This window comes from Hyperolius riggenbachi, chromosome 1 (assembly GCF_040937935.1).
Source record: "Hyperolius riggenbachi isolate aHypRig1 chromosome 1, aHypRig1.pri, whole genome shotgun sequence".
NCBI lineage: Eukaryota > Metazoa > Chordata > Amphibia > Anura > Hyperoliidae > Hyperolius > Hyperolius riggenbachi.
Genome location: NC_090646.1, coordinates 489,571,802 through 489,589,616, shown reverse-complemented (window position 1 = coordinate 489,589,616; position 17,815 = coordinate 489,571,802). Strand labels below are relative to the sequence as shown.

The 17,815-nt window shown below is 44.5% G+C and overlaps 2 protein-coding genes across 4 annotated transcripts in view; one reads left to right on the top strand and one right to left on the bottom strand.

Moving 5' to 3' along the window:
* Nucleotides 1–3,980, top strand: part of SMARCB1 (SWI/SNF related, matrix associated, actin dependent regulator of chromatin, subfamily b, member 1) — a 39,944-nt gene extending 35,964 nt beyond the window's left edge. Inside the window, exon 7 of one of the 2 annotated variants that reach the window (XM_068242661.1) lies at nucleotides 3,494–3,980. In XM_068242661.1, the coding sequence (XP_068098762.1) occupies nucleotides 3,494–3,643 (150 nt within the window). In that variant the 3' untranslated portion in view covers nucleotides 3,644–3,980. The remainder of the gene's footprint in view (nucleotides 1–3,493) is intronic. The other variant, XM_068242656.1, reaches the window with a different exon arrangement.
* A 2,999-nt stretch (nucleotides 3,981–6,979) lies between these two features.
* DERL3 (derlin 3) overlaps nucleotides 6,980–17,815 on the bottom strand; it is a 74,845-nt gene continuing 64,009 nt past the window's right edge. For both annotated transcript variants that reach the window (XM_068271560.1, XM_068271561.1), the window contains exon 7: nucleotides 6,980–7,161. In XM_068271560.1, the coding sequence (XP_068127661.1) occupies nucleotides 7,053–7,161 (109 nt within the window). In that variant the 3' untranslated portion in view covers nucleotides 6,980–7,052. The remainder of the gene's footprint in view (nucleotides 7,162–17,815) is intronic.

The window sequence follows — 17,815 nt, the reverse complement described above, 5'->3', positions numbered from 1 at the left end:
TAGGTTATTAGTTGCCCGCCCGGGGGGAGGGTTATTAGTTGCCAGGTAAATATTGCCAATATTTCACTACAATCAGGTTGTAGATGATCAGTGAATTTATCAATATTGTACTACCGCAACTAAATTGTAAATTAGTTTTTTTTTTTTGTTTGTTTGTTTGTTTCATGCCATGGCCAAAGTAGCGCACCACGTTTTTAAATGTATGTTAAAGTGGAGCTCCAGGTAAAATTTGTCTTTGTTTAGGTAGTAGGATAAAATGTTAGACTATCAGGTTCTGAAGGGAGACTCCACTTTCATTATAATATTGCCTTAACTATAGATCACTGCAGCATAATGGAGCTTGGAATTTTATTTTAAATTCATCTTTGCATTATAGCTTGCAGCTAACTAAGCATTTCCAAAACTGACTCAATTTGCACCTGCTGCATACTCTTTATTACCCCTGTAACATTCCTGCTAATCAGTTGGATGGCAGAAAACTTTGACAATCCTGTCTGTCATTATATTGTAGAAGCACTGCAGATGACTCTCTATGGACAGAAAAACAAAATGAACTAACTTACTCAAATAGTGTTTACCATTATCTCTTTTATTATACAGTACTGAACTTAATGGATTGCAGTCAAAAGTAAAATCTCCCTTTTAAATGTGTCCCATTAGGAGATAAATCTCCTTCTGTCTGGATATGACAGAACCAGGGAAGTAGCAATAGCCCCCAGCTGTCATGGGGAAGGGGAGGGGCCTCACTTCTGTACATAGTACACAGAATACATTGCCTTCCGGTGGCAAGATAGGTCCTCTACTGTTCAGTGTACTAGCGTCGTACAGCCTATCACTGTGGACCATCCGTCCCTGTCACATGATATGCCGGGACAGAAGCTGCATAGTGATTGCCTGTACAGTGCTTGCACCCTGAAAAATGAAGAGTACCTTTTGCAACAGGGCCTGGTTTAGTTACTCCCTTGGACAGAACCACTGAGGAAAATTTCCTTAAAGTGAAGTCAGATGCCTTAAGTGAGAAGTATATGGAGGCTGCCATATTTATTTCCTTTTAAACCATACCGCTTTCTTGGCAATCCTGTAGAACCTCTATCTCTAGTACATTTAGCCCTAGACCCTGAACAAGCATGCAGATAAGATGTTTCTGACCAAAATTTCAAGATTAGCTGCATGCTTGTTTCAGCTGTATGATTCACACTACTGTACTGTAGCCAAAGAAATCAGCAGGATGCCTGATAACTGATATTGTTTTAAAAGGAAATATGGCACTTTCCATATACCTCGCGCTTCAGGTGTCCTTTAAAGGTGCGTACACACGCCATACCGCCGCAAACGACTGGTCCGTCAGACCCTCCCTCTGGGTGGACGTTCAGTCGACAGTAGCACGTGTGTACGCGCTGTCGGCAGACTGATAAGCTCAACGGATCATTCAGAAACAGCCTTATTAGTCTTTCGACAGCGTGTACACACACGCTACTGTGTGCTGAACAACCGCCCAGCGGGAGGGTCTAATGGACCCGGCGTTTAAGGCTCGTACACATGCCATACTGCCGCAATCGCCGGGTCCGTTAGACCCTCCCGCTGGGCGGTTGTTCAGCCAACAGTAGCGCGTGTGTACACGCTGTCGACAGACTGATGAGGCTGTTTCTGAACGATCCGTTGAGCTTATCAGTCTGCCGACAGCACGTACACACGTGCTACTGTCGGCTGAACGTCCACCCAGAGGGAGGGTCTGACGGACCAGTCGTTTGCGGCGGTATGGCGTGTGTACGAGCCTTAAAGGGAACCTTAACTGGTGGGGGCAAAAAATTCACTTACCTGGGGGCTTTCCCGAGCCTCCTGCAGCCGTCCTGTGCCCGCGCCGGTCCTTCGGTCTCCCTCCGCGGCTAAGGTTCGTTTTCGGACGACTGCCAGTCGTCCTCGGGCAAAGCGTCCTCTTCCGCATTTCCCGTCGTAAAGAGCCATACAGCGCGTCCGCATGACGCAATTTTTTTTCCCCACCAGTTAAGGTTCCCTTTAAGACACCTAGCTCTGAAACTGGTTATCTAGTTTGAATTCCCCTTAAATATCTTGTTATACTGAGAAGAAATGGTGGAAACAAAACTCTGACCACTCCCTATTCAAGAACAATTGTTTGGAGTTCCACAGTCGGTTAAGCTAGCAGGCAAAGCTGGTTTGGCTGCATTGTGAATTATGGAACGCGTCATGGACACCTGTCGTTTTTAAAAACGAAAAGCTCTTAAAATATATTTACATTTCAGTAACTTTTTAAATCGATAAAGATGGTGTTTTTATTTGTCAGTTTTAAAAGGGCACACACAGTTTCATACAATGGACTGTGATCTACTAGCACTTATATAACTTGTATTGCTACCTTACTAATTGGCAAAGATATGATTGTTTCATTTAATAAATGATTTGCTGCTTTTATTACAAAGCATCCCAATATTTTGCACAAATAGAACTCTGTAGCCCATTTCTAGTTAGTATTAAACCTTCGTTAGGTTAGACATCAGAACTTCATTGTGTCAATTTATCTTACATTCCTATATGTCAAGCCTAGACAGTACCAGGAAAGGGATAGCCAGTGTGCCTAAATATTTACTGTTGGCATCAATGTTTTGTGTGTTCTATTGGTATCGGTAAGCACTTTTCCCGTCTCTTTAAATAAGCCTTCTGGTTTTAGTCTTTGATTAATTTGTTCATCCTCGAACAATACAACCATGTAGGTTTTTTAATTCCATACATACATACATTTAGATTTGTACAGGTTTCATTAGTCCCTAGCAGGCTATTGGGCATCACTCTTGGCAGTACTGGACTCCTGGATGGAATTTGGATAGCATAGCTCTAAGTAACCTAAATCTAAGACTGCACTTAAATTATAAACCAAAAAATTACAAGCTACTAGATCTCTATGAATGGTAACAGGTGTGTATGTCTTACCATATAAATGCATAAAAATTCAAAACAGGCTGCTAAATGTGGTCATTCAGGACAATGAGCACAAGCGAATGACTGCAATTGGCCTCCAGTAGATATCTATCTGGGTGAGCAGGCATTGCCCACCATCCACACAGTCACCGTAGTTTAGGCATTCACTTTGTTCCCTCCCCCACAGTAGCTCTGAGCTGTCTACTAAGACAACAAATAATAAAATGAGCCCACCTTTGGCCACAACAGTACAGTATAGAAAGGTCTTACAGTGCAAGTAAAAGCAAGTTTGTGTTTTGTCTTGTTTGAAGTTCTATTTTTCTGAGAAAATTTAGTTCCTCTCTTAAAGGTAAATTTACTACATCTAGACACTGTTTATTCATTGCTGCTGTACTTTGAGTGTGGCTGAAAGTGAATTAGAGGTATGAGCTCAGTGTGTATCTTTCCAGTGGCCAATATGAAGTTCCCCCATGAACGTGATCCTCTGACTTAGTGTTAAGAGTACAGCTACAACCTCCTTATCATTTACCTTGCCCCTCTTCTCTTTTCCTCCCTATAGGCGTATGAGACGTCTTGCCAACACTGCACCGGCCTGGTAAACAGTCCCCTCCCGACGAAATTCGCGGTTCACATCCTGGAGATGGAACCCCGTCCCATAAATAGGAAAAAAAAAAAAAAAAAAAAAGTAACAATTAAAAAGGAAATTTAAAAAAAAAAATACTAAGACTAAAGATCTGTGGAGGAGAGGAGGGTGGTCCCAGCACCTCTTGAGCCAAATCAGAAGGTGCGGGGGACCCACACATTCCACTTTATAAGCAGCTGGGTGCTGCTGCGTTTGACTCCCTCACATCCTTTCCTTCCATGTACAGAGAGTGTGAAGCATTAGTGCTACCTGACTACCGGAAGACCTGAGACAGATGTCCCAAGCCCTCCTTTATACCTGTGTACGTGACCTGTAAAGATTTTGTGTTCTATTTTTAATTTGTATAGGTGCTTTCTGCACTTGTAGAAAAATAAACTTTTTAAATAAAAGTAATGCTTAATAACTTTTGTGAGTGATGTTTCTGTGTTGGTATATTTTCATGATTCTAAAGCTTATTCCAGCAGCACTGGTAGTATCTGCACGTGCTTCACGGACCATGTGTACCTCCATATCAGTTTTCTCTCCAGTACTTAGAGGGTGCTGAAATTATTAAGGGGTGCTTTTACAGAGCTCATAAAATACTTTACTATCCCTCCCCCCCCCCCCCCCTTCTGAAGAAGGTTTGCATTATGTTATCAATACTAGTCATACAAGCACTTACCATACACATGAAAGCCAACTATGCACGTTAACGGTTTTGAGCAGTGGGATGACGTGGAGAAGATGGGTTTAAGGTAAGACTATAACAATACTATATTTTCTATTAAAGTGTTGAACAATCTTAATAAACCCAAAATATGAAATGGTGCGCTTAACTGGATTGGTTCAGCATGACGTCTATTACTGCCATTTTCTACCTGAACTGTGTTGCAGTCTCCCTCAACTCCCAGGCACCTGTCCTCAATTCAAAGTGTACCCAAGCCGAAGCTCGGGTACAAAAAGAGATGCATGACTAAAGAGAGAGAAAAGCCTCAGGATCCTATTGTGGCTTCCCTCCACCTCGCTAAACGCGTCCCCCAGAGGATTGCCAACAATAGTCTCCAATCTTTTCAAGGCCATGCTCTGATTCAGACGCTACTGGCCATAAATATTGGCAGGACTGCCAGGCAACTGGTATTGTTTAAAGGGAAATAAATATGGAAGCCTCCATATGTCTCTCACCACTTTTTTTATGCTACAGCTGTGAATTTACTAGCTAGTAGGCAAACTTTTGCACACACACCATTTAGCATTAGTAAATAATAGTACAATGTTCTCCCCAGAAATGTTTTCCAGCTGTGTGTCATTAAAAATAGTCGGGTGGGGAGCATCAGGGGAATACAGGGTTGGCACAACTCTGCTTACAGCGTAGGAGGAGGAAGCGATGCAAAAAAAAATCAGATCGCCGGGGTCCTCAACCTCCCAGGCTTCACACACCTGGTCCGCCAGTGCTCAGACACTCAATGGTTCACCACTCCACCCGTATGTTCACAGTAACAAAGAATCGAGGTCGGCACTCCACTGGCGATAATAAACTTGCGTTTATTGGAAAAGTTGCAAACACGACATGTTTCGGGGTCACCCCCTTGCTCAAGTGTACATACAACCCTGACACACAGTCTTCTAATATACTCCAACCACTTAAGTGCACCACACCCTTCAAACCAGGACACACCCCTCTGGTCACCTGACGAAGGTGATGTCGTACAGATAAACCTGTACGTCTGTACGACATCACCTTGGTCAGGTGACCAGAGGGGTGTGTCCTGGTTTGAAGAGTGTGGTGCACTTAAGTGGTTGGAGTATATTAGAAGACTGTGTGTCAGGGTTGTATGTACACTTGAGGAAGGGGGTGACCCCGAAACATGTCGTGTTTGCAACTTTTCCAATAAACGCAAGTTTATTATCGCCAGTGGAGTGCCGACCTCGATTCTTTGTTAGGAGGAGGAAGCGAGCTGTTGACAGCTGGGTGGTCACTAAAATTAGCCAGGTGGAGCACCCAGCTAAAAGAGTCTGGGGAGAACACTACAAGCAGTGACCAGAGCTAGAGAGCTGCACCATGATCCTATGTTGAAGACAGCGGGAGGCAGGTGCCACTGACAGAGAGGAGTCAGCACACTTTAATGCTGCAGTAAAAGACAGTGACATTTGCAGAGATAGGTTGAACTAGTTAGCACTATCTTTACTTTTTTTTTTACCACTTCAAGCCCACCAGTAGTATTAAAAACGTCCAATTTATCCCTGTCAATGGTTGTTTTTTACAGTTTTTAAAATCTATTTTCTCAAACTATAAGGTCTTTTTGAAAAAAAAAAATTTGCATCTTGTTCTCAATATTCTACGTAACATATCCTGAAAATGTGGGGTTTATATCATGTAAGGGGGCTTTGCTATTATCCGCTAAAGTCGGCGGGTTTTGGTGTTTTTTTTTTTTAAACATGGATACTTTTTTCATTTGAAACTTAAAATCGATTTTCTCAAAAACTATAAGGTCTTTTTTAAAAAAAATAAATAAAAAAATTTGCACCTTGTTCCCAATGTTCTACTTAAAGTGAACCTCCAGACTAAAAATTGACTCAGCAGCACTGGAAAGGCCTGGTGTTTCTTTAACTGTTTTACAGCATCAGAACTTTTTTTCTCTTATGCAAGCCTCATTTTTAGCTGCACAGAAAAAACTGCCCGGGCATTTTTCTCCTAATGCTGTGCAAAGCATGATGGGATTTCTGATTTTCTGGTCTCGTTCTGCTGTTTTGGTGCAATTTTTTTTTTTTATATTTTGAATTTGACATTTGAAGCCTAGTGTGTGCAGCTGGGAGGGGTGATCAGGACACAGGACAGTTGGAACTGTGTCTCCTTCTCCTTGTCACCTCCTCAACCAAAAAGATGGCTGCCCCCATGAATCACAAACCTTTGCCTGTTCTTTTAAAACGGGGTGGGCAAGAGATTATATTACCTATCTATACTAATTAACATAACTAATGTAACTTAATGACAGTATGTTTGTTTAGGCTGAAGTTCCCCTGTAACATAGGCAGATAAAATGTATGGGTTTTATGTATGGTAGCATTGTTTATTTTAAAACTATAGGGGATGGAATTGAAGAAATTGTGTATTTTTTTCGCCTTGTTTTTCCCTTAAAAATGCATAGAAAGTAAAGTAATTACAGAACACAAATACCACCCCCAAAAAAGCCTAATCTGTGGGGAAAAAAACAAGGTATAGATCATTTTTTGTGATAAGTATTGAAAATGTTATTGGCAAATGAAAGGGAAGAGCATTGACAGGTGAAAATTGCTCTGGTCCGTTAGGGTAAAAACCCTTGGGGGTGGTTAAGTAGGAGTAATAAAATAGACCATTGCCAAATCAGGTTTGTCCTAATGACTGTATATCCTTTGGTTAAAACCCCAAGTAAACATTCTCAGGCATTTTGACTTTTTTTGTTTTTATTACAAATTACTGTATACAAACGGTTTGTTCTGAAATCTGAGCATGGGTTGTTCAGTTGTGGGCATCTTGAGGTGGCTGGTCGTGGTTTGGTCTGTTCACAATATCTTCTGGTAGTGGATCATAATTAGGATCTCTCAAAGGCTCATCAAATATTTGCTTTCTGTAGAACACAGACACAAAATTAAGACTTGATCCTTGTCACCTCATGGACTTACAGCTTGACAATAATGCAGCGCCTGGCTTGCAGAGATTTTTCCAACTGGTGTATTCATTCCGTATTTTTTCGGAATATAAGACACTCCGGCATACAAGACGCATCTAGGTTTAGAGGGCAAAAATCAGGAAAAAAAAACTAAACCTATGTGCGTCTATACTGCAGGGGCGTCTTATGGACATTTATCCCCCCCAAAAATGTTTCTAAGCTACTCTATCTACACTACACTGCCCAGTTACACTACACTATCCCCCCCCGGCTGTCGGTGATCCTCTTCAGCATCCTCCTTTCATCCTGGGTCCCGCAGCGCATTCCTCTTCAGTGGCAGCGGTAGGCAGGGACACCTACCGCTGTGCAGAGCCGCCGGGGTCCGCTGGGCCATATCTATAAACACTGCCGGGGTCTGCTAGGCCATCTCTATAAACACTGCCGGGGTCTGCTAGGCCATCTATATAAACACTGCCGGGGTCAGCTGGGTTATCTGCATAATAGCCGCTGGAGTTTGTTGGGTCGCAGCCTCCATACACAGTTCTCTGCACTAGCCGCGCATGACCCTTGGCGCACGTTCGCGACTAGTGCAGAGAACTGCGTGTATGGAGGCGGCGACCCAGCGAACTCCAGCGGCTATTATGCAGATGACCCAGCGAACTCCAGCGGCTATTATGCAGATAACCCAGCGAACTCCAGCGGTGATTATGCAGGTGACCCAGCAGACCCTGGCAGTGTTTTATAGAGATGGCCCGGCTGCTCTGCACAGCGGTAGGTGGCCGGTGTCCCTGCCTACCGCTGCCACTAAAGAGGAACGCGCTGCGGGACCCAGGATGCTGAAGAGGATCGCGGCTGCAGGATCAGGTAATGTACAGCGGCGGTTCAGCTTCCCTGCACACTCTGCATTGATTTCTTGGTATCTTTAGAATATAAGACCAAAATTTGGGGGAGAAAAAGTGCGTCTTCCGAAAAATACGGTATATATCCCTGCAAATGCAAATCCCTGCATATTGAGCACTGTGCATTCTGATACAGCTTAAGGCTGCCACACACGATACAATAAATTGATCCAATTTTACGGCAATTCGGTAAAAAAATTTTTTTTAATTTGATTAAAGTTGATCGAGGATGGTGGATTTTTATGATCATTTTTTATGAAAAATGAATGGTGGGTGTGGTAGATTGTCAATTCATTAATATATGCAGCCAAGCAATTTTATCATAATTAACCACTTGAGGACCTAGGGCTTTCTACCCCTTAAGGACCGGCCACTTTTTTTCCATTCAGACCACTGCAGCTTTCACGGTTTATTGCTCGCTCATACAACCTACCACGTAAATGAATTTTGGCTCCTTTTCTTGTCACTAATAAAGCTTTCTTTTGGTGCTATTTGATTGCTCCTGCGATTTTTACTTTTTATTATATTCATCAAAAAAGACATGAATTTTGGCAAAAAAATTATTTTTTTAACTTTCTGTGCTGACATTTTTCAAATAAAGTAAAATTTCTGTATACATGCAGCGCGAAAAATGTGGACAAACATGTTTTTGATAAAAAAAAAACCCATTCAGTGTATATTTATTGGTTTGGGTAAAAGTTATAGCGTTTACAAACTATGGTGCAAAAAGTGAATTTTCCCATTTTCAAGCATCTCTGACTTTTCTGACCCCCTGTCATGTTTTATGAGGGGCTAGAATTCCAGGATAGTATAAATACCCCCCAAATGACCCCATTTTGGAAAGAAGACATCCCAAAGTATTCACTGAGAGGCATAGTATAGAAGATATTATTTTTTGTCACAAGTAAGCGGAAAATGACACTTTGTGAGAAAAGAAAAAAAAAAAGTTTCCATTTCTTCTAACTTGCGACAAAAAAAAATGAAATCTGCCACGGACTCACCATGCCCCTCTCTGAATACCTTGAAGTGTCTACTTTCCAAAATGGGGTCATTTGTGGGGTGTGTTTACTGTCCTGACATTTTGGGGGGTGCTAAATTGTAAGCACCCCTGTAAAGCCTAAAGGTGCTCATTGGACTTTGGACCCCTTAGCGCAGTTAGGCTGCAAAAAAGTGCCACACATGTGAAATTGCCGTACTCAGGAGAAGTAGTATAATGTGTTTTGGGGTGTATTTTTACACATACCCATGCTGGGTGGGAGAAATATCTCTGTAAATGACAATTTGTTAATTTTTTTTTTTTACACACAATTGTCCATTTACAGAGATCTTTCTCCCACTCAGCATGGGTATGTGTAAAAATACACCACAAAAACACATTATACTACTTCTCCTGAGTACGGCGATACCACATGTGTGGCACTTTTTTGCACCCTAACTGCGCTAAAGGGCCCAAAGTCCAATGAGTACCTTTAGGATTTCACAGGTCATTTTGAGAAATTTCGTTTCAAGACTACTCCTCACGGTTTAGGGCCCCTAAAATGCCAGGGCAGTATAGGAACCCCACAAATGACCCTATTTTAGAAAGAAGACACCCCAAGGTATTCCGTTAGGAGTATGGTGAGTTCATAGAAGATTTTATTTTTTGTCAAAAGTTAGCGGAAAATGACACTTTGTGAAAAAACACAATTAAAATCAATTTCCGCTAACTTGTGACAAAAAATAAAATCTTCTATGAACTCGCCATACTCCTAACGGAATACCTTGGGGTGTCTTCTTTCTAAAATGGGGTCATTTGTGGGGTTCCTATACTGCCCTGGCATTTTAGGGGCCCTAAACCGTGAGGAGTAGTCTTGAAACGAAATTTCTCAAAATGACCTGTGAAATCCTAAAGGTACTCATTGGACTTTGGGCCCTTTAGCGCAGTTAGGGTGCAAAAAAGTGCCACACGTGGTATCGCCATACTCGGGAGAAGTAGTACAATGTGTTTTGGGGTGTATTTTTACACATACCCATGCTGGGTGGGAGAAATACCTCTGTAAATGGACAATTGTGTGTAAAAAAATCAAGATTGTCTGTAAGGCTTGGTGGTGTAATCTCCACAGTCAGCATGCAACGCATGAGCTGACGTGGAGGAGGTACACACACTAGCACAAGGAAACAGACTATCCCTAGTATAGTGGAGGGGAGGACTGACTCCAATAGGAGATTGTGGCGCACAGAGCCGGTGCAGATCCGACAGCCACAAACAATACTTTCGCTATAATGTCTCAGCGCAAAGTAGCGCTGAGCGCATAAACCAGAACTGAGGAGATCAGGACAGGTAGACAGAATGAACGCTTGCTTAACTAGCCACTACTTAGTGACAGCAAGCGTCCACAATAACACAGACTGGAATGAGGCAGCCAATGCGTTGCGGCGATGGCGTGCCTTACAAAGACAGGACAGGATAGTCAGGAAATAGCAGGATCAAGATAGATGAACGTAACACAGATAAATATACAATAAGTATGTTTTCCTAGCGTATTACAATTACAGCTATCAATGAAACTATTTGTAACGCCTGACTAACATATGTATATATCGGCAATGAACCGATATATGACATAAGCAGGAACGCTGACTAGGACTGGAGTAATACAGGGAACAGGACTATCTCTTCGCAGAGATGAACGCAATCCACAAACAGTAACAGAACAGATTTCAGAAGGATTCGTTATCTCTTCACAGAGATGAATGCAATCCACAAACAGTAACAGAACAGGATTCAGAAGGATTCGTTATCTCTTCACAGAGATGAACGCAATCCACAAACGGTAACAGGACAGGATTCAGAAGGATTCGTTATCTCCTCGCAGAGATGAACGCAATCCACAAACAACCAGGAGCAGGGTAACTACCTCAGCACGGGTGATCACGGTACGCGCAACCTACCAAAACGTGCTGGAAAGCTGACTAACTGCACACAGGATATAAACAGTTCGTGTACGTATACATCAGCGACACTGATGTATCAACGTAACACAAATACAAGGAAAATAATAAACGTGCTGGTATGCATATATATTGGCAATGAACCAATATATGATGCAAAGACCAGCAAAGTATCTTTAGAACAAGAAACACGATCGAGGGCTGAAGCGACAGCAAGACAGGCTTAAACTGAAGCTATGAAAACCCAAGGAAACCCTGCAGGAAGCAGATCTTTATACTGAGGTCATCCAATGGGAGCAGACATGCAGATTCCCACACAGATGAATGATAATCAGTCACAAGCTGACACCAGGGAAAGACAGACAAAGCTATGCAGCTTGCATGGAAAGACATCAGAACTGCCTGAGCTGCAGCACTACTACTTCCAGCAACACCTGCTGCAGCAGCGATCATTACATTGTCATTTACAGAGGTATTTCTCCCACCCAGCATGGGTATGTGTAAAAATACACCCCAAAACACATTATACTACTTCTCCCGAGTACGGCGATACCACATGTGTGGCACTTTTTTGCACCCTAACTGCACTAAGGGGCCCAAAGTCCAATGAGTACCTTTAGGATTTCACAGGTCATTTTTGTTTCAAGACTACTCCTCGCGGTTTAGGGCCCCTAAAATGCCAGGGCAGTATAGGAACCCCACTAATGACCCCATTTTAGAAAGATGCAAATCAGAGGCGCCAAAAAGAGTAAAATAATTATAGGTTAAAAAACACTTGGGGGGAGCTATACTCACCACCCGTTTCACAGACCAAGAACCAATGAAGACCACAATATTTGGTCAAAACATTCACAGTTTATTAGTACTCCCAGGTGCTACGCGTTTCACGGGACTAACCCGCTTCCTCAGGCAAAACAGGAGTACAAGCTAAAAGATACAAAACAATAATATACATAAAAATAGGCCCCAAATGCTTGTAAACAATAAAACACAGAAAAAGGTATTTCACAAAATAAAGTGCAAATATCCATGCGGATATATAGTTTGGATCTATGATCATTGGGATTCATTAGGATATCAATAAATACATGCAAGTGCTGTAACATTGTACCTACACCTCAAATGTATCTACTAAATGTCACATAGACCACCAATCGATGGTTCTATTATCTACCAGCTAGTGGTGTGTAGTAACCAAGGGAGATGGTGATGGTCTATTGCCGATTATAGGTAACCATACTGGACAAGCTTGGCATAGAGGGGATGCTCCCCAGGTATACCCTGTACTGTAGTGCTATATATATATATATATATATATATATATATATCTCGTAAAATCCTGTCTAGCGTGAGCAGACAAGACAGACTTACCAGTTGGGGGTCTGGAGCCAGTATGAGCGCCTCGGTGGGGGAGCGAGGTGTGTTATGTCCTATAAGTAGTGTCTAAGTGCGGAGAACGCCGTCTCCCTACTGTTCTATTCAACTTCCGCTGCGCTAGGCGGAAGTGACGTCTATCGCGCATGCGCTGGAGCATATCGGCGCCATTTTGGGAGTGGGCGCTATGGGCAACATGTACGCCGCTCGTAAGCGGCTATTTAATGTTAATAAAGCGTCCAATGCGGCGCGTGTATGCACAATTTAATGGCGCCACTTAAGCCTAACTGCCAGTGAAACAGTCACAACGTTTTTTCGTATGAATTCAACGGATGGGCCAGGTGGTAGGGGCTCTGATAGGGGAGTATGGATCAATATCCAGATACTATTAGAATATGATAGGGGGGATTCAGATGATCTATTTTGGCATATCAATCTCCTATTGTCATATTTGTAAACATAATTGCCAAAACATATGATTGCAAGTAAACAAACAGTAATCTCATAATCTAAAAATTGTAAAGGCATGAAGAGATGTACAGACCAGCATACATATGGATATAAGTCACATAAACAGAAATCTCATGATCTATAAATGCAAAAAACACGAAGAAATGTACAGATTAGTATATATGTTACGGCCAGAACCCGAAGTTTGGCCACTTCTAGTTCTGGCCGGCCACTTCGGGTTCTGGCCGGCCAATTCGCGAAGTGCCCGCTGCGCTGCGGCCAATGTTAGAAACGGATCGTTTACTCTGATATGAATGTATCTTCTGGCCGCAGCGCAGCGGCCAAACGTATTAATTTGTTGCAATTTTTAAGCCGGCGGCAATGTAACGATTCAAGCCGCCGGCTTTTTCATCTGCCTCATCTCTCTCCCTCTCTCTTCTTATGGGCAGCCGGGCGGGGACACGCGTGTCCCTCCGGAGTCGTTCGTCGCGGCAGGGAAGCCTGCCGTTCTTGCAGAGCGGGTGCTGGCAGAAGCAATGTCTGCAGCCTCCCCGCTCTGCTGCCCCTGCTGCGACGAACGACTCCCGGGGGGACTCGCGTGTCCCCCCCCCCCCCCCCCCCGCCGGCTGGCCATAAGAAGAGAGAGGGAGAGAGATGAGGCAGATGAAAAAGCCGGCGGCTTGAATCGTTACATTGCCGCCGGCTTAAAAATTGCAACAAATTAATACGTTTGGCCGCTGCGCTGCGGCCAGAAGATACATTCATATCAGAGTAAACGATCCGTTTCTAACATTGGCCGCAGCGCAGCGGGCACTTCGCGAATTGGCCGGCCAGAACCCGAAGTGGCCGGCCAGAACTAGAAGTGGCCAAACTTCGGGTTCTGGCCGTAACATATATATGGATATAAAACACATAAAACCGTAAACTGGAATACCCATGTAAATAGAAATGACATAGATTGAAACAGAACTCAAATAAGAAAAATTGACGGTGATGGTAGAATAAATAAAATAAATAAAATAAATTAAAATAAACATAGACAACCAGGGCCATTATTACGTCAGCATATAAAAAACGATAAAAGAGAGCACACGTATAATAAAACTTTATCAATCGTGGTGCAAATGAGGCATACATAGATTCAAATGTTGGGTATAGATACCCACTCTATTTTTTAGTCTAAAATGCTTTTTCCAAAACCTCGTTAAGACCGTTAGGAACCAGACTTTTCAGGATATTGATCCAATAAATCTCCTTCTGGCGCAAAGCTTCAAATGTGTTAGGAATGTGTGGGGAAATCGCCTCTATAAACGTGATACGGAATAACAACGGATTGTGATCATGGTGAGTACCAAAATGCCTCGAGACGCTATGAAGTGCTAGATTATTGATAATGTTTCTCTTGTGTTGGCCGACCCTACTGCGGGCCTCCTGGGTGGTGCGGCCCACATATTGGAGGCCGCACGGGCAGGAGATAAGATAGACAATGAACCGGGAGTCACAATGAATGTGTTGTTTAATGGGGTAAAGGCTGGAAGTGACCACTGAACGGAAAGTATTGGTCACATTGACAAACTGGCAAGCTGTGCATCGGGGCTTATTACATGGATAGGATCCGGGTGTGATATTACTTTTGGGTTGTGCATTCCTAAGCCTGCTGGGTGCAAGTAGATTACGTAGGTTAGGGGCCCTCCTGTACGTAACTGGTGGTCTATCTGGGATTGCCTGCCTCAGATAGGGGTCCTGAAGCAGGAGATCCCACCTATTTTGCAGTACCGATCTAATGGTATTGTGTTGCGCACTAAATCTAGTGATGAAACGTGGGAATGGCGATTCTGAGGTAGTGGTTGATGTCGGTTTGGTGAGGGCCTTTTGGGTGGCTTTAAACCTGGCATCTTTTAGTAGCTTATTTGGATATTTACGTTCCTTGAACTTGTTCGTCAAAATTTTTGACTGTGAGTGGAAGTCCTCCTGATCTGTACAGTTGCGGAATATACGTTTGTACTGGCAATAGGGGGTATTTATAGTCCAAGGTTTGTGATGATGACTATTGAAGTGAATATAGTTGTTTGCGTCCACCTTTTTAAAAAAGGTTTTGGTTTTTATTTTCCCTCCGTCTGCATGTAAGGATAAGTCAAGAAATTCTATACTGGTGCAATGATGTTGGGCAGTGAATTGTAGACCCGCTGTATTCTTGTTGAGATATTGAACAAACTGTGTGATGCTATTAAGGTCACCTTGCCATATAAAGATTAAATCATCAATGTATCTTTTATAGAAAATAACATTATTGTAAAAGGGGTGTTGAGGATAAAATTTTAATTGTTCTAAGAGGCCCATGGACAAATTAGCAAATGAGGGCGCGAACGAACTGCCCATGGCTGTTCCCGTCAGCTGATGGTAGTACTTGTTCTGGAAGCTGAAGGTGTTATGTGTCAGGATAAACTCAGCACATTGCGTGATAAAACTTCTCTGGGCCTCCGGCATAAGTGGATTGGTACGTAAAAAATGGTCTATGGCCGTCAGTCCAAAATCATGGGGAATATTGGTATATAATGATGTTACATCGCAGGTGAGCCAGTGATAGTTATCTTGCCAAACTATATCCTTAATCAACTGTATGAGATGTTGTGAATCCTTAAGGTAAGATGGGAGTGACTGCACATGGGAGTGACTGCACATGAGGTTGGAGGTGATGATCAACAAAGACTGACAGATTACTTGTGGTAGAATCGATAGCATATGCCGAACATAGGGAACGCGAGCGCAAAACTCGGTTCCCTATAATTAATCCCATACCCACACGTCCCCCACTATTGCCACTCATGAGTATGGTTGTTCCCCCACCAACACCTCGCATTTTTCCGTCCTATCCACCTCCTTGTCCCCTACCGCCACCCACATTTCCACCACCAAACACAGCACCTGCCACACCCCTACCACCTCCCCCAGCATATGTTTCACCAAAGTTCAGCTTTGCCCACACCACCACTCTGGAAAAAACACTGTTTGACAAATCTACTGTCAGCTCTCTTCCCTTGAAGGAGACGAGGTTGGCCGACCCTCCTGCGGTCCCTACAAAAACACCAGTGGGCAAAAGTACCCCTGTGAGTAAAACCAAGAAGGATCCTATTTTCAAAATCAAATCCAAGAAGGGTAAATTACCCAACATTAAAATTAAACACGATAAAAATATTCCCAAATCTAGCAACTTGAAACCACTTTACAAGTTCCTGAAAGGGCCGCCACCCGCCACACTGTGTACTCCACCCTTATCTGATCCAAAGATAACAACACAAGCCAGTCAGGCTTGCAATAATACCATCACAGACACCATCAAGGCCTCTCAATTTAGTGTGTATGAGACATCCACACAGATTTCGGATCACTCTAGGGATCAACTAGCTTCAAATGAAACACCAGACATCACTGACAACTTGGACAGCACTCTAACTACGGCGTGTTTTTTAGACCTACCAGCCTCTCTAACCCAGAACACTCTGGTTCTCCCTCTACCGAGTCCTACCAACAATCGGGTAATTTTGAATCCCAGACATCACATGAAGCGATCACACCCAGACCCCGGAAAAGAGGTAGTCGGGGCAAAGGTAAAACAAATAAGAAAAGACACATGACAGCTTCGCCCAATTCCAACACACAGTTAAGGAGCATCTTCAACCTATCTGACCATTTACTATCTGTCCATGAAACACAATTATTAGAGAAAGGTTTATCATTTTGCCCCACCAATACATCTAACCTAAACTAATTATATACTGACCTCAACGCATACATACGAAAGCTGACACTAAGACGACATTTCGCCATAAAAAAACACAAGGACCAGTGGCGTCCCTACCATGGGGCGGCCAGGAGCGCTCCGCTCTGGGTGTCAGCTCCAGGGGGGGTGTCATCAAGGCCTCCCCAGAAGCCTTGATGACACAGGAGGGGAAGCAGCGCTGAAGGAGGGGTGGCAGCGTCGGCGGGGAGGGGGGAAATACCCCCCACATCTCCCTCACCTGGGTCCCCTCCTTCGGCGCTTCCCCTCCACGGGCGCCGGCAACGGGCACTGACAGGGCGGCTGATAGCCGCCCTCAGTTTACCCGAGCAGGGCTACGGGAAGATGGCCGCCGAAGCCCGCACTGGAGACAAAAATAGACGGCAAGATGGCCGCCGACGCCATCTTGCCGTCTATTTTTGTCTCCAGTGTGGGCTTCGGCGGCCATCTTCCCGTAGCCCTGCACTGATGACGCAGCAGGAGACGGCGCGGGACATTCAAGAGGAGCTGCGGAGGCTGCCTGGGACTCGGAAGACATCTGCAGGTAAGGTTTTTTTCTTTTACAGGTGCACCGGCCACCCACCGCTGCTGCCCACCTACCCACCGCTGCTGCCCACCTACCCACCACTGCTGCCCACCTACCCACCAGGCTACCCACCACTACTGCCCACCTACCCACCACTGCTGCCCACCTACCCACCGCTGCTGCCCACCTACCCACCACTGCTGCCCACCTACCACCACTGCTGCCCACCTACCCACCACTGCTGCCCACCTACCCACCAGGCTACCCACCACTGCTGCCCACCTACCCACCACTGCTGCCCACCTACCCACCGCTGCTGCCCACCTACCCACCAGGCTACCCACCGCTGCTGCCCACCTGCCCACCGCTGCTGCCCACCTGCCCACCGCTGCTGCCCACCTACCCACCACTGCTAGCAGGCTACCCACCACTGCTGCCCACCTACCCACCACTGCTGCCCACCTACCCACCGCTGCTGCCCACCTACCCACCAGGCTACCCAGCAGGCTACCCACCGCTGCTGCCCACCTGCCCACCGCTGCTGCCCACCTGACCACCGCTGCTGCCCACCTACCCACCACTGCTAGCAGGCTACCCACCACTGCTGCCCACCTACCCACCGCTGCTGCCCATCTACCCACCGCTGCTGCCCAC